The following is a 14,035-nucleotide window of genomic DNA, read 5'->3' as shown; positions in this document are numbered from 1 at the left end:
TCTTTTTAAACTGGCTTATTCACTTTAACATATCTTGTACTTTTTGTTTTATGTTTGTGTTGTGATCATTTGTTTGTTGTAGTTGTAATAACTTATTGTATGTTTTATTTCTTGTTTTAGTTGATGTAAGGTGACCTTGAGAGTCATGAAAGGCGCCAACAAATAAAATGTATTATTATTATTATTATTACACTTTTACGAAAATACGTCTGTCTGACTTTTTAAGAATACTTTTTAACTTATTTTTGGAAGTTTTTTGGGCGTGACATTACGAGATTTTTTTACTTCTAAAACTAAAGCAATTCATTTTTCACCCACGGGAGACAGATTGAATTATTCTCACTGACCACGCTCACACGCACATTTAATGTTATTTAGTTCCGTTTGACAAAAAAAAACCCCTTCAAAATAGAGCTAACAGCGGTTACATAAGCAGCGACCGCTGTTATAGGACGTGTTTGTGTTCAATACTCTGTTCACAGTGTCGATACAAGTGATTCAGGAGTCGACTCATTTTAAGCACAGCGTAAGTTTCTTTTCTCAGTCATCTCTCCGTGTTTACTGTTATAATGAATGTTGCGGTTGTAAATAAACACCAAATACTACAGAACATTTTGTGTGACTCGCTTACCTTATAAAGCTCAGGCTTAATTATACTGGTTATTACCACAGAGCGGGAGCCGACTCAGAGTCGTTTACGATTTACCGAGGTGAACCACGAATGTATGTGCTGATAGAATCGGCTCAGATGGGATCGGACTGTATTATCTTTTTAAAGTAAATATTTCAATCAGCAGAATCGCATCGCATGTATGATGTGCACAACGTTAATTACGTGCGTTTATTAATGAACGTTTACGTTAGCTTGTCAGAAGCTTTCTCAATGATGTCTGTTCCACTGTACTATTTTTACACTAAAAACTACACTATTCCATAATGATCCAGATTGCATCATTCTAAATAGGTATCGGTATCGGCGAGTGCAAAAATACATGTACTTGTACTCGTACTCGGTTGGGAAAAAATGGTATCGATGCATCCCTAATAGTAATATAGCTGATCCAATAATTTGACTGCGTTGTCATGCATGACATAAACACGAAATTCCTCGCCGACATGTGTGAGTGTATTTCTTATTGCTTTTCTAAATCACAAAAAAGACGAAAAAGAATTTGATACAACAACAAAAAATGTCTTATCTTCATCAATATATAGTGTCCTGACTGTACGTCGCTTACTGTAAAATGTAATTAAGCGAGATATATTTGTTTTAATTGTCTTTCATGTATGCGTGTGTATGTGTGTTGTCGTTGATTATCGGATAAGTATGGATGGGTTTACAGAACCTGTCACAGAAAACGTAAAGCAAAACACAAGTCAGCATTAGTATTTGGACATGTATTCGCTTTTACTGGCAAGTACAAGTTTATTTTAAAAAACTTCTGATGGTTCTCTCAGTCTGGCACAGCAATTTAGTGTCTAGTGGTACTGTCTTCCGAGAGCGGAGATTACGACAGCCAGGAACTTGTGCAAAGCTGCCTGTGCTTCAGCTGTGAAGCTAGCGCCCATGGCAGAGGCAACGACGATGGTAATGCAGTCAGCCAAGAGCTGTAAAACAAAGAGAATTAAACATAACGCAAGTTTTTTTTAACGAATAATGATTTGAACCGTTTAACCATAGTGGACAACGTTTAACACATAAATAAATGACACTTTACTCACCCTAAAGTTTTCGGGATCAACGTGCAGTTTCTCGGAGTGCAGCACACTCAGATCAGCGTATTCGGCCTTGATGTTGTCCAAGTTCTTCACAGCTTTCTCCAGACTACGGACTACAGTCAAGCCGTGCGCAGCAACTTTGGGGTTTCCCACAATAGCAGCGGCGTTGTACAAGTTTCCAAAGTTACCGAAGTATCTCTGGGTCCATGGGTACACCACAAGACACCTGTGAAATGATTCAGAAAACTTGTAAATATTTAACAGATAAATGACCAGTTTATTTATATATGTTAAAGTTTTAGTATAAAAAATACCTTGTCAGTGCCTGGTGGCCAACAGCAGCAGGATCGATCTTGGCGAAGACGTCCTTAATGGTAGCTCGCTCGAAATCTGTCCACTGAACCATGTTGCTGACTTTTGAGGTTTTGAGGATGAACTAAAAACACTGTATTTTAAGAGTTCTATTTGCCGTCTTATATATGCACTTGACCGCCCCTCCCAAATCCTGGAGATTAGATAAAAATGGGCGGGCTCAAAACCTGGCAGACAGAATAAGTTTATCAAAATGTTTTTGTTTTTTTTTTATCGAATTTTATATCAGGTTAGAAATCGTTTTAAACAACCGTATTACTTATTGTTTGTACAAAAATTGTAACCGCAATCTTAAGCAATAAAATCGACGTGTTCGTTAAAATTTGTTTTGCTTGTTAAAATTCGTGTTTTAGTCAAACGGTTGTCAAACTGTAGAGTTAAAAGATGACTGTTTGGTCTGAAGTATAACTGAGTGTTTTTTTTTTAGAATTAGAGCATTCATTCTCACTCTAATAATTGTCCATTTTAGTCAATAACTGGAGTGACTGCAGTTTTGAACATAACATTTTGTCTTAAATACACAACAGTCACAATAGCCTTATTTCACTCAAATTCAATTTCATCCTATCCAAAATTTAATGATTTATAATGTCACGCCAAGTTTTATAACCTGACAACATAACACAATCTATATTTTTAAATGCAAATTCTACATATGCAATTTATTCTATATATGTAATTAGTTTATTATAACTTGGATAGAAGGGGTTATTTAACATTTAAATTGACGTATAGGACACATTAGATTCTCAATAAATTATAGACAGAAACTGGTTTAATCAAAACGCAAACGATAAGTGTTTGTGTGTGTGTGTGTGTGTGTGTGTGTGTGTGTGTGTGTGTGTGTGTGTGTGTGTGTGTGTGTGTGTGTGAATGTCACGCCCACAGAGATTCTCACTAAAATCGACATGTGTTCGTTAAAATTTGTTTTGCTTGTTAAAATAGTTTTTTGTCAAACGGTTGTCAAACTGTAGTTAAAAGATGACCGTTTGGTCTGAAGTATAACTGAGTGGAGTTTTTTTTAGAATTAGAGCATTCATTCTCACTCTAATAATTGTCAATTTTAGTCAATAACTGGAGTGACTATGCAGTTTTGAACATACAAATTTGTTTTGAAAAGTTTTGAACAAAAAATTAAATTTACAACACAGTCATGATAGCCTTATAATAGTTCACTCAAATTCAATTTCATCATATCCAAAATTTAATGATTTATAATGTCATGATTTGTAATGATTATAATGTCATGTTTACATACAATTTATTCTACAGTATATATGTAATATATGTGCATTAACTTGGAGAGAATGGGCTATTTAACATTTAAATTGACTTGGGACACATTAGATTCTCAGAAACTGGTTTAATCAAAACGCAAACGATAAGTGTTTGTGTGTGTGTGTGTGTGAATATGTTACGCCCATGCACGGGTTTTTATTTTTAAATAGTTTTCTGTCATACTTGAAATTGAAATGAGATCTAATCGGGGTTACCGTTTATCTCTTACAAGCAGCAGTCCCCAGTTTTATCTTGTTAAAAATCCATGTTGTCACGGGTGTGCCAGCTCCTAATCGTTGTATAAAAGCGTGGGTTTTCCACCAGCCAGTTTACAGTAAGCTTCATCAAACTGCTGAGTAACCATGAGTCTCTCTGCCAAGGACAAGACCACCGTCAAAGCTTTCTGGGCCAAAGTCGCCCCAAAGGCTGGGGACGTCGGTAGCGATGCACTGGCTAGGTATGTGCTTTAAATTTACTATCCTCCTTTGTTTACTCGTTTACTTACCACAGCTGCTCTGTCTCAAGAAACAAGTTTAATTTAATGCGACGCGTCCATGAAGGATGCTTACTGTCTACCCTCAGACCAAGACTTACTTTTCTCACTGGAAGGATTTGAGCCCTGGCTCTGCCCCTGTAAAGAAGCACGGAAAGGTTGTGATGTCTGGCGTGGAAGAAGCGGTCAACAAAATCGATGACCTGGCAAGTGGACTGCTTAACCTGAGCGAGCTGCACGCTTTCCAGCTCCGTGTTGATCCTGCCAACTTCAAGGCAAGTTGCTTATTTATTTAGTGTTCAAACAATTTTTTGTTCTTTCTTTCTTTCTTTCTTTCTTTCTTTCTTTCTTTCTTTCTTTCTTTCTTTCTTTCTTTCTTTCTTTCTTTCTTTCTTTCTTTCTTTCTTTCTTTATTTATTTATTTATTTATATTTCTATTTATTTTTCAGTTTCTGGCCCACAACTTGCTGGTGGTTCTGGCGATCACGTTTCCCAGTGACTTTACTCCTGAGGTACACGTGTCTATGGACAAGTTTCTTACCGCCGTGGCTTTGGCTCTCTCCGAGAAGTACCGATAAGCAGCTGAGCTGTCAAAAAATGAACACACACGTAAACCCACATAATCAAGGTCTTACTGAAATACAGTAGATTGTTTTGATCCAAATAAAAGCCAAACGATTCTGGCATGTGATATGTGTTTCATGTCTTTTTGGTGCACGCAATAGACTAACGCTGAAATAAGGTCTTATAATAAGAGATGGATAAAAGAAAGGCACACATTTTAAAACCCAAGTTCTTTGCACAATGATGGCATGACATTTATAAACAGTTAAGTGTGCGTTGAGTTAGGTTAAGTACACTAATGATAGCATCATTTTTCCTGTTCAGTGCCATGAAAAATTGTTTTACCTTTCCTTACCTTACCTTTACATTTCTGCACGTCACATTTAATTGTTTCAGATATTAAAACAATGTAAAGCTATGTAACATTAATTCATCATGTGTAAAAATTATTGCCCTCAAACTTTTAATTGAATGCCTTTATTTGTACAACAAAATTCTTTCTTCACATATCCCAGATTGTTTGGGGTGAGAGCGCAGAGTCAGCCATTGCACAGCGCCCCTGAAGCAAAGAGAGCTAAGGGCCTTGCTCAAGGGCCCAACAGTGGCTGCATGGCTGAGCTGGGATGTGAACTCTTAACTTTTCAGCTGATAGCTTACATAGCTACCCACTACACTGTCCCAGTCACCCCTATCATCAAATACATTTATTTATTGAAATTACAGTATTAAACTAAAAACAGAAAGGCTTCATTACAACGAGCCATCTAAATATCAGCATAAACCCTTTAAATAATGCAACGGCTAAAAGATATCAAAATGCAGCACATTGTAAAATAAAAAAAAGATCTTACAAGCCATCTCTAAAGCTCTGCAACTTTAGCAAACGACAGTGAGAGCCATTATCTCCTAAAGCAAAAAACATCGAACAGTGCTACATTTTCTAAGAAAGTTGCGCGTCAATGACTAATCTCTTCGAAGGCGTATTAGGACCAACGAAATAATTTCGATTTCAGGAATCAAGTCGTATACGATTCGATTTCGAGAAAAAAAAACTAAATGATTTTTACAATATATGCAATATATTATGGTCATATCAACCTCCAGGTGTTAAAAGGGGGACTTTGTAAATTTGGTGAAATTATACTTTCGTATCAGCAATTCACTGGCACATACACCGACAAGGCATAACATTATGACCACTGGCAGGTGAAGTGAATAACTCTTCATCACGGCACCTGTTAGTGGGTGAGATATATTAGGCAGCAAGTGAACATTTGATCTTCAAAGTTGATGTGTTAGACAAATGGGCAAGTGTAGAGATTTGAGCGAGTTTGACAAGGGCCAAATTGTGATGGCTAGACGACTGGGTCAGAGAATCTCCAAAACTGCAGCTCTTGTGGGGTGTTCCAGGCCTGCAGTGGTCAGTATCTATAAAAAGTGGTCCAAGGAAGGAACAGTGGTAAACCGGCTCACTGATGCACGTGAGGAGCAAAGGCTGGCCCGTCTGGTCCGATCCAACAGACGAGTTACTGTAGCTCAAATTGCTGAAGAAGTTAATGCTGGTTCCGATAGAAAGGTGTCAGAATACACAGTGAATCTCAGTTTGTTGCGTATGAGGCTGCATAGTCGCAGACCAGTCAGTGTGCTGATCGCTGTTAATCGCCGAAAGCGCTAACAGTGGGCACGTGAACTTAAAACTGGACCACGGAGCAATGGAAGAAGGTGGCCTGGTCTGATGAATCGCGTTTTCTTTTACATCACGTGGATGGCCGTGTGCATGTGCGTGCTTACCTGGGGAACACATGGCACCAGGATGCACTTGGAAAAAGGCAAGCCGGCAGAGGCAGTGTAATGCTGGGAAACTTTGGGTCCTGCCATCCATGTGGATGTTACTTTGACACGTACTACCTACCTAAGCATTGTTGCATACCATGTTCACCCTTTCATGGAAACAATATTCCCTGATGGCTGTGACCTCTTTCAGAAGAATAATGTGCCCTGTCACAAAGCAAAAATGGTTCAGGAATGGTTTAAGGAGCACAACAACGAGTTTGAGGTGTTGACCTGGCCTCCAAATTCCCTAGATCTCAATCCAATCGAGCATCTATGGAATGTGCTGGACAAACCAGTCCGATCCATGGAGGCCCCACCTCACAACTTACATGAGTTAAAGGATCTGATTGAATGCAGGCAAAGCACCACGGACTTTGAGGAAATTGTCTGTTTTATTGAAGCTGAACTTGCAGGTAAGCGGCCGTCGAAGCTAAGATGCGCCCTGTCGTCTGTGCTTCTCTGAACTGGCAAGCCTACGACGACTGGACACCCTTTTGGCTATGATATTTTGACTTTATTCTGTAAATCGAAACTTCAATTTTTTAAACACTGACCCTAACACATTTTACATTTTCAGCATTTAACAGACGCTTTTATCCAAAGCGACTTACAGTATACAGTCTAAACAATTCAGTGTTAATGTAACGAGCAGAACCGTACTCGTATGATAGGGGTGAACCAGCACAAAAACTCTCCAGACGGCAGAGTGACTAAGGATCTAGGTCCTAGCCCCCCAGCACAATTCGTGTCTTCAGGATTCAGGATTTGGCTAAGTCACGGGGCTAACCTGAAGTATTTGGCTGAAGTATGTGCAACCTAGGTGAATTTAGTTTAGCACATTTAGCACTGACCTAATGTACTTCCCTACTTTTCATTTCCCGCTAGTAGTCAGAGTTAGCACACGCCCCTACTCTGAAGAGATTTTAAAATTAACACCAGACTTGCCTGGAAAGTAAACACAAATTGCATTTATTGCGCCCCATGAACTTACTGAATTACTGAATTAGAGAAAGATAATCCCTGACTCAGCAGGTATCAAACAGTGCTTAACAGAAACAGTAAATTAAATTATACTGAGGGCGAATTCAGAGAAAATTAGACATTACACCACTCACGTATTAGCAAAAACAATTTTCAGTTATACTCACAATTTACAGTTTGTCAACATAAAAATATGAACAAAACTGGTTTGTTTTGTTTCTCTTTTTAATGTAGTGTTCAGTTCGTTAACCGATGTGCAAAGAACGTGCTTGACGCACGTGAAACTCCCAAATGTCCCAAAACCACAAAAGGAAAACACTTTTAGTCTACTGTCACTTTGGCCCAGTGCTATTGCAGAGAGAAAGACTCATGGCAGGGTGTACTCACGATGTAAATGAGAGAAAACGAACATGTCCTCTTTGATGCATGCCGGCGTTTTGCGAGTTGCTCCTCTGACGCTTCCACAGTGACAACGTTAAATCCACAGTCCGGTTACCCGACACGACTGGAACCAAACTTTTCCACACGTTATCCAGCCACCGACTTGGAACTTATCTAACTTAGCCTCGCGTTACTGCATGGGGACTAATTGTTTAAGGATTGTTCCCATTCATCTGCTCTACTCCCGTTACACTGTTTGTTTACACGGTTCCGGGGAAGACTCTGACGAAGTCCCGAAGCTTCCGTCCTTTTTCCACTTTTTCCATTTTACGTGACACCGTAAATCTAAACTTAACCAAGGTAGTAAAACTTGCGTTTTGTTACTGTATACGCGAACTATCTCTGTTCCAAAAACCGCTCCGCTACACCGCCATTACCTTCTCTCCCCGTCCGCGCTCTCCTCCTTGCTCCTGATTGAACAACAGATGAACTCGCAATTTGCTCATTGGCTCACACATCCTTAAGATGATAAAGGGCACAAGTGATTAAAGTTTTATCCATTTTGCTAAAGTCGCATTAAGGATCTTTGTTCAACAGTGGCAACCTGGCAAAGGTGGGGTTTGAACCAGCAACCTTCTGCCTATTAGTAATACCTTAACCGCTAGGCTATCTGCCGCACTAATATGAAATCGCCGTCGTAAAACAATGCTTCAGTTTTGCGAAAACAATTTTGTTACTTTAGGGCTTGGGCGACCTGCCATAATTTACACAACCATAAATTCTGCTCTCTATTTAAAAATTATTTTAAAAAATCTGTTAATCTATCAATCTTGATTAGTATATGCAAAAATCTCGAGATGAGAAAGTCGTTTTGTGTTTTTTTATGCTGTCGTAAATTTTCATTTTGAATGATCATATAAAATAATTTATTGTAACAAATCAGGAGTATTGAAGACTTATGAAATCGTGTCTATATGACTTTAAAACTTAAACTCAAAATAATAAATCAGATTTAATAATTTGACTGCGTTGTAATGCATGACATTAAAACTGATCAAGCAATTACAAAGGTAGAAAATCTCGTTTTGTAAATTTTCATAAATTATTAAAAACTTTTGTATTTAAATTTGACAAAATGCTTACTGCCTAACACTTAAAATATTAAATTTAAATTTGCTAACTAATAAGATGTAGGCTGAACATTTACCTTTTTATTGCATGATGTATAAGTTTGGTGTCGATAAAAGCAGCCTATCTTTTTACGTGTGATTATGTTATATAAGTACAGAACATAAGAATGACATAAACACGAAATTATTTGCCCAAATGCGTGAGTGTATTTCTTATTAAAATTAGTAAGCAATATTGGGTCCGTTTAAAAGCAATTTGTAACAGTGGGGTGTTCACTATCGAATGGGTATGAAAACGTTTACAGAACCTGTCACAGAAAATTTGAAACAAAACACAAGTCAGTATTGGTATTTTGACATTTATTCGCTTTTATTGACAATTACAAGTTTTTTTTTCGTAAACATCTGATGGTTCACGCAGTCCGGCACAGCAATTTAGTGTCTTGACAGCCAGGAACTTGTGCTAGCGCCCATGGTAGCGGCAACGACGATGGAAATACAGTCAGCCAAGAGCTGTAAAACAAAGAGAATTACATGTACATTTTCAGCATTTAGCAGACATTCTTATCCAGAGCGATTTACAAAAGTGCTTTTACAGTAAATATTTTCCTACTCTAGTTTAGGTAAACAACAGTCCAAGGACACAAATCTGCTGAAACACGGTTAGAACAAAGGTACACAATTAGATTATAGCTCAAGTTAAACATAAGTACGCTTAAACAAGAAGCCTAACCAGCAGTAGAAAGTGTAAACAAATGGAAGACCCAGCACGTTTGACTATAGTGGAAAAGGTTTAGCATTTCACATTACTCACCCTAAAGTTTTCGGGATCAACGTGCAGTTTCTCGGAGTGCAGCACACTCAGATCAGCGTATTCGGCCTTGATGTTGTCCAAGTTCTTCACAGCTTTCTCCAGACTACGGACTACAGTCAAGCCGTGCGCAGCAACTTTGGAGTTTCCCACAATAGCAGCGGCGTTGTACAAGTTTCCAAATTTACTGAAGTATCTTTGGGTCCATGGGTACACCACAAGACACCTGGATATGATGTAGAAAACTTTGTAAATATTTTACAGATAAATGATCAATGTATCTAAATAAGTTAACGTTACAGCCTCAAAATACCTTGCCAGTGCCTGGTGGCCAACTGAACTGTGATCGATCTTGGAGAAGACGCCCTGAATGGTAGCGCGCTCGAAATCTGTCCACTGAACCATGTTGCTGACTTTTGAGGTTTTGAGGATGGACTTAAAAACCCTGTAATCTTAGAGTTCTGTTTGCCGTCTTATATGCACTTGACCGCCCCTCCCATACCCTGGCGACTAGAAAAAATGGGCAGGTTTAAAACTTAGCAGTTTAAATAAGTTTATATAAAAATGTTTAATACATACATACATCCCTTTTGATAAATGCTTTTCTTAGGTTGACGAATAACCTTATTCGAGTGCAATAAAAGCGACGTGTTTGTTAAAGTTTGTGTTTTATCACTGTAAAATCGCTGTAAAATAACAGCCATTTTTTAACAGTACCATCCTGTTATTCTCAAAAACAGCTTTCTAAATCAGTTGTGGCTGTAGTTTAACAGCCAATTCTAACAGTTATAGACCGTTATAGACAGCTGTTTACGGTTAAACTAATGCATTATGGTGGGTATGTTACTTGGTTGAAGTGTCTGTTGTAGAAGTATTCTTCAAATTGTTTTTAATTTTTATACATTCCACTTCTTAAAATTTTTCGTTTTATTTTGTATATACATTTCATTTTTAACATTTCCAAACATGGAGTATCACTCTGTAGCGTTAAGCTTAATTTTGTTCTTTTAATACATTTAGCACAGTGGGGCCAAAAAGTATTTAGTCAGCCACTGATTGTGAGAGTTCTCCTACTTAGAAAGATGAGAGAGGTCTGTAATTTTCATCATAGGTACACTTCAATTATGAGAGACAAAATGAGAAAAGAAATCCAGGAAATCACATTGTAGGATTTTTAAAGAATTTATTTGTAAATTATGGTGGAAAATAAGTATTTGGTCACCCACAAACAAGCAAGATTTCTCACTCTCACAGACCTGTAACTTCTTCTTTAAGAAGCTCTTCTGTCCTCCACTTGTTACCTGTATTAATGGCACCTGTTTGACCTCGTTATCTGTATAAAAGACACCTGTCCACAGCCTCAAACAGTCAGACTCCAAACTCAACCATGGCCAAGACCAAAGAGCTGTCGAAGGACACCAGGAAGAAAATTGTAGACCTGCACCAGGCTGGGAAGAGTGAATCTACAATAGGCAAGCAGGTTGGTGTGAATAAATCAACTGTGGGAGCAATTGTAAGAAAATGGAAGACATACAAGACCATTGATAATCTCCTTCGATCTGGGGCCCCACGCAAGATCTCATCCCATGGGGTCAAAATGATCATGAGAATGGTGAGCAAAAATCCCAGAACTACACAGAGGGACCTGATGAATGACCTGCAGAGAGCTGGGACCAAAGTAACAAAGGCTACCATCAGTAACACACTACGCCGAGAGGGACTCAAATCCTGCAGTGCCAGGCGTGTCCCCCTGCTTAAGCCAGTACATGTCCAGGCCCGACTGAAGTTTGCCAGAGAGCATATGGATGATCCAGAAGAGGATTGGGAGAATATAATGTGGTCAGATGAAACCAAAATGGAACATTTTGGTAAAAACTCAACTCGTCGTGTTTGGAGGAAGAAGAATGCTGAGTTGCATCCCAAGAACACCATACCTACTGTGAAGCATGGGGGTGGAAACATCATGTTTTGGGGCTGTTTTTCTGCAAAGGGGACAGGACGACTGATTCGTGTTAAGGGAAGAATGAACGGGGCCATGTATCGTGAGATTTTAAGCCAAAACCTCCTTCCATCAGTGAGAGCATTGAAGATGGAACGTGGCTGGGTCTTCCAGCATGACAATGATCCCAAACACACCGCTCGGGCAACGAAGGAGTGGCTCCGTAAAAAGCATTTCAAGGTCCTGGAGCGGCCTAGCCAGTCTCCAGACCTAAACCCCATAGACAATTTGTGGAGGGAGTTGAAAGTCGACAGCCCCAAAACATCACTGCTCTAGAGGAGATCTGCATGGAGGAATGGGCCAAAATACCAGCTACAATGTGTGCAAACCTGGTGAAGACTTACAGGAAAAGTTTGACCTCTGTCATTGCCAACAAAGGTTGAAGTGTACCTATGATAAAAATTACAGACCTCTCTCATCTTTCTAAGTAGGAGAACTTGCACAATCAATGGCTGACTAAATACTTTTTGGCCCCACTGTAGCTCGTTAAATGCTGCCAAGTAGGACTGCATCGGAACTGAACTGTGGTAAGCACTTTGTCAAACTGTAGTCACAACAGGATTGTTAAATGCTTTTTTTATCAGCTGTATTGTAACATAACTTCGGAGGTTTTACAAGTGGCTATCTAGCAGGTTTAATCATCTAATTTCGCTAGCTAAATAACCTATCTTGCCGCCAAAACTGACCTCGACCGCTACTGCTTAGTGTGTTTATAAATCTCAAATTTTCTTTTGTTTAAAGAAAAAACAAGAGGTTGGATTGAACATGGTCACGACATCTGTGAGGACATACTGTACAGCCTACTTTCTTGACAGTGCTTGCCTCAGTTTTTCCCCACATTTTACACCTTCAATATTCAATACCAAGAAGCAGCAACAATCCGAAATCAGAAACATTACAAAGTGGTAAATGCTTTATCGTCCCAACTTATTCTGGAATGTGTTGCAGGCATGAAATGCAGGAATGTAAATGGAGTTTACCAGACAAAACATGAAATAATTGTGTTAAAGACAAAACATGAAATATTTGTGTTCATACTGTATCTGTGTGTTATATATGTGTTCATTCTGTCTGCAGTGAAATAAAAGTCAAAGTAAATGTAAGAAACAATGCTTGCATTTATGCTTTGCATTTCCATATCAACTTTTTGGGACATTTTCACGTTCCCCATTTCTCAAATAATGTTAAATTTTATGTTATTACCACTAATAAATATGTTTGGCACGGCCTAAAAAAACATATAAATGTGCTCAATTAAGGTTTGTCCAGCAGAGGGCTGGTGTAGATGAAAACCCGAAGTCACACTGGCCCTCTGTGGGCAAGTGTGGAGAATTAGAACATATAAAATCTAATTACTGACACTGTTAGTTAAAAACTAAAGTGCCTTTGCAGTTTTAAACTTGAAGCTTCGTAATACTTACATTTAATTCGAACTTAAAAGGAGAGGCTATTTAACATTTAAATTACATAGGTTTACATAGGGATGACTTGGTTTAATCAAAACGCACATTAGAAATTCATGTACCATGTTTTTTTATTTGTAAAAGGAAATGAAAAATGTGTGCGTGGGGGGTGTTAAACAGAGATTTAAATGACTTCAAAATATGTCACGCCCACATAAAATCTCACTGGATACAGAGATAAACTAAACTTGACTGCAAATCAAAGTTATTTTTGGTATTAACTGATAAAAACCAAATCTTTTTTTTTTTTCAATTTCACTGCAGCGTCTGGATTAACAATATCTGACTTCTTACAGACCATCCATAAAATTCAGCAATGAAATCAATTTTTATTCAACTGCTTAAAACATTTAATCAACAGATTACACCGTAAGCACATATAGAACCCTTTCCAATTCCACGTAACAATTATGGATAGTGTAGAGTAGAAAACGCACTAAGAAAAACTGTACTCATAACCAGGGGCGGCTCGTTCATTAGGGCGATCGGGCGACGCACCACCAAAGGGCGAAAGGGAAGAAATTTTTCTATCACATTCAACCAGTGTTAAACTATCTGTGACTGTTCTGGAGTCAGTCTTTCCTCTGAATATCGTAGTCCAATCAGCGTGGAGTTGTGTTCCGTACAGTACCGCCCCTTTTGGGCGAGCAGGCTCTGATTCAGAATCGCCCCAGATCGCTCTCATAGACTCTCATGTTATTGTAAGTAGTGTTCACTTTTAGTCCTAGTAACGCCATGTAGGGCGAAAGTAAATTAACACAAGCAGGTCCGGCAGCCTAAATAAAACTGTGTATGACCAGTTATATTGTTTATATGTGCAACCCTAACCGCGCGCTCAGGTAAACACCCGCCATCCCACCCCCAACCTTGTGCCCTCCGCCAACCAGGGTGTTCCTTATTTCCAGTTCTGACAGTTGGCAACCCTAGTTGGATCTGCTGCACCTAAAATAAAATGCTGATGAAGACTGAATTAAATTGTTAAAGTGTGAAGCTTTACTTCATTTTATGATT

The 14,035-nt window shown here is 38.7% G+C and overlaps 3 protein-coding genes across 3 annotated transcripts; 1 reads left to right on the top strand and 2 right to left on the bottom strand.

The window, feature by feature from the left end:
* Positions 1 to 1,420: 1,420 nt before the first annotated feature.
* Positions 1,421 to 2,140, bottom strand: LOC134330927 (hemoglobin subunit beta-like). Its single transcript, XM_063012211.1, has 3 exons — positions 2,034 to 2,140; positions 1,723 to 1,945; positions 1,421 to 1,608 (listed from the first exon to the last, which is right to left on the bottom strand). Exons 1-3 carry the CDS (start codon positions 2,123 to 2,125, stop codon positions 1,480 to 1,482), a joined length of 444 nt encoding a protein of 147 aa, XP_062868281.1. The 5' UTR covers positions 2,126 to 2,140; the 3' UTR covers positions 1,421 to 1,479.
* A 1,581-nt stretch (positions 2,141 to 3,721) lies between these two features.
* Positions 3,722 to 4,528, top strand: LOC134306205 (hemoglobin embryonic subunit alpha-like). Its single transcript, XM_062990302.1, has 3 exons — positions 3,722 to 3,826; positions 3,930 to 4,137; positions 4,312 to 4,528. The coding sequence occupies exons 1-3, from the start codon at positions 3,732 to 3,734 to the stop codon at positions 4,438 to 4,440; spliced, it is 432 nt and encodes a 143-aa protein (XP_062846372.1). The 5' UTR covers positions 3,722 to 3,731; the 3' UTR covers positions 4,441 to 4,528.
* Positions 4,529 to 9,167: 4,639 nt separating this feature from the next.
* Positions 9,168 to 9,982, bottom strand: LOC134330933 (hemoglobin subunit beta-like). The gene is made up of 3 exons (XM_063012221.1): positions 9,876 to 9,982; positions 9,566 to 9,788; positions 9,168 to 9,264 (listed from the first exon to the last, which is right to left on the bottom strand). Exons 1-3 carry the CDS (start codon positions 9,965 to 9,967, stop codon positions 9,187 to 9,189), a joined length of 393 nt encoding a protein of 130 aa, XP_062868291.1. The 5' UTR covers positions 9,968 to 9,982; the 3' UTR covers positions 9,168 to 9,186.
* Between the last annotated feature and the right edge of the window lie 4,053 nt (positions 9,983 to 14,035).

The sequence above is a fragment of the Trichomycterus rosablanca genome, chromosome 2 (genome assembly GCF_030014385.1).
Source record: "Trichomycterus rosablanca isolate fTriRos1 chromosome 2, fTriRos1.hap1, whole genome shotgun sequence".
Classification (NCBI taxonomy): Eukaryota; Metazoa; Chordata; class Actinopteri; order Siluriformes; family Trichomycteridae; genus Trichomycterus; species Trichomycterus rosablanca.
This window is presented reverse-complemented; position numbering and strand designations above follow the sequence as displayed.

What these genes read in the sequence shown, in the direction of transcription:
- LOC134330927 (XM_063012211.1), bottom strand. Translation starts at nt 2,125, where the DNA reads ATGGTTCAGTGGACAGATTTCGAGCGAGCTACCATTAAGGACGTCTTC. An exon ending in GGCCACCAGGCACTGACAAG is followed by an intron (nt 1,946 to 2,033) that starts GTATTTTTTATA and finishes ATCATTTCACAG; the next exon opens with GTGTCTTGTGGTGTACCCAT. An exon ending in TTGATCCCGAAAACTTTAGG is followed by an intron (nt 1,609 to 1,722) that starts GTGAGTAAAGTG and finishes TTTGTTTTACAG; the next exon opens with CTCTTGGCTGACTGCATTAC.
- LOC134306205 (XM_062990302.1), top strand. Translation starts at nt 3,732, where the DNA reads ATGAGTCTCTCTGCCAAGGACAAGACCACCGTCAAAGCTTTCTGGGCC. An exon ending in GGTAGCGATGCACTGGCTAG is followed by an intron (nt 3,827 to 3,929) that starts GTATGTGCTTTA and finishes GCGTCCATGAAG; the next exon opens with GATGCTTACTGTCTACCCTC. An exon ending in TTGATCCTGCCAACTTCAAG is followed by an intron (nt 4,138 to 4,311) that starts GCAAGTTGCTTA and finishes TTTATTTTTCAG; the next exon opens with TTTCTGGCCCACAACTTGCT.
- LOC134330933 (XM_063012221.1), bottom strand. Translation starts at nt 9,967, where the DNA reads ATGGTTCAGTGGACAGATTTCGAGCGCGCTACCATTCAGGGCGTCTTC. An exon ending in GGCCACCAGGCACTGGCAAG is followed by an intron (nt 9,789 to 9,875) that starts GTATTTTGAGGC and finishes CATCATATCCAG; the next exon opens with GTGTCTTGTGGTGTACCCAT. An exon ending in TTGATCCCGAAAACTTTAGG is followed by an intron (nt 9,265 to 9,565) that starts GTGAGTAATGTG and finishes TTTGTTTTACAG; the next exon opens with CTCTTGGCTGACTGTATTTC.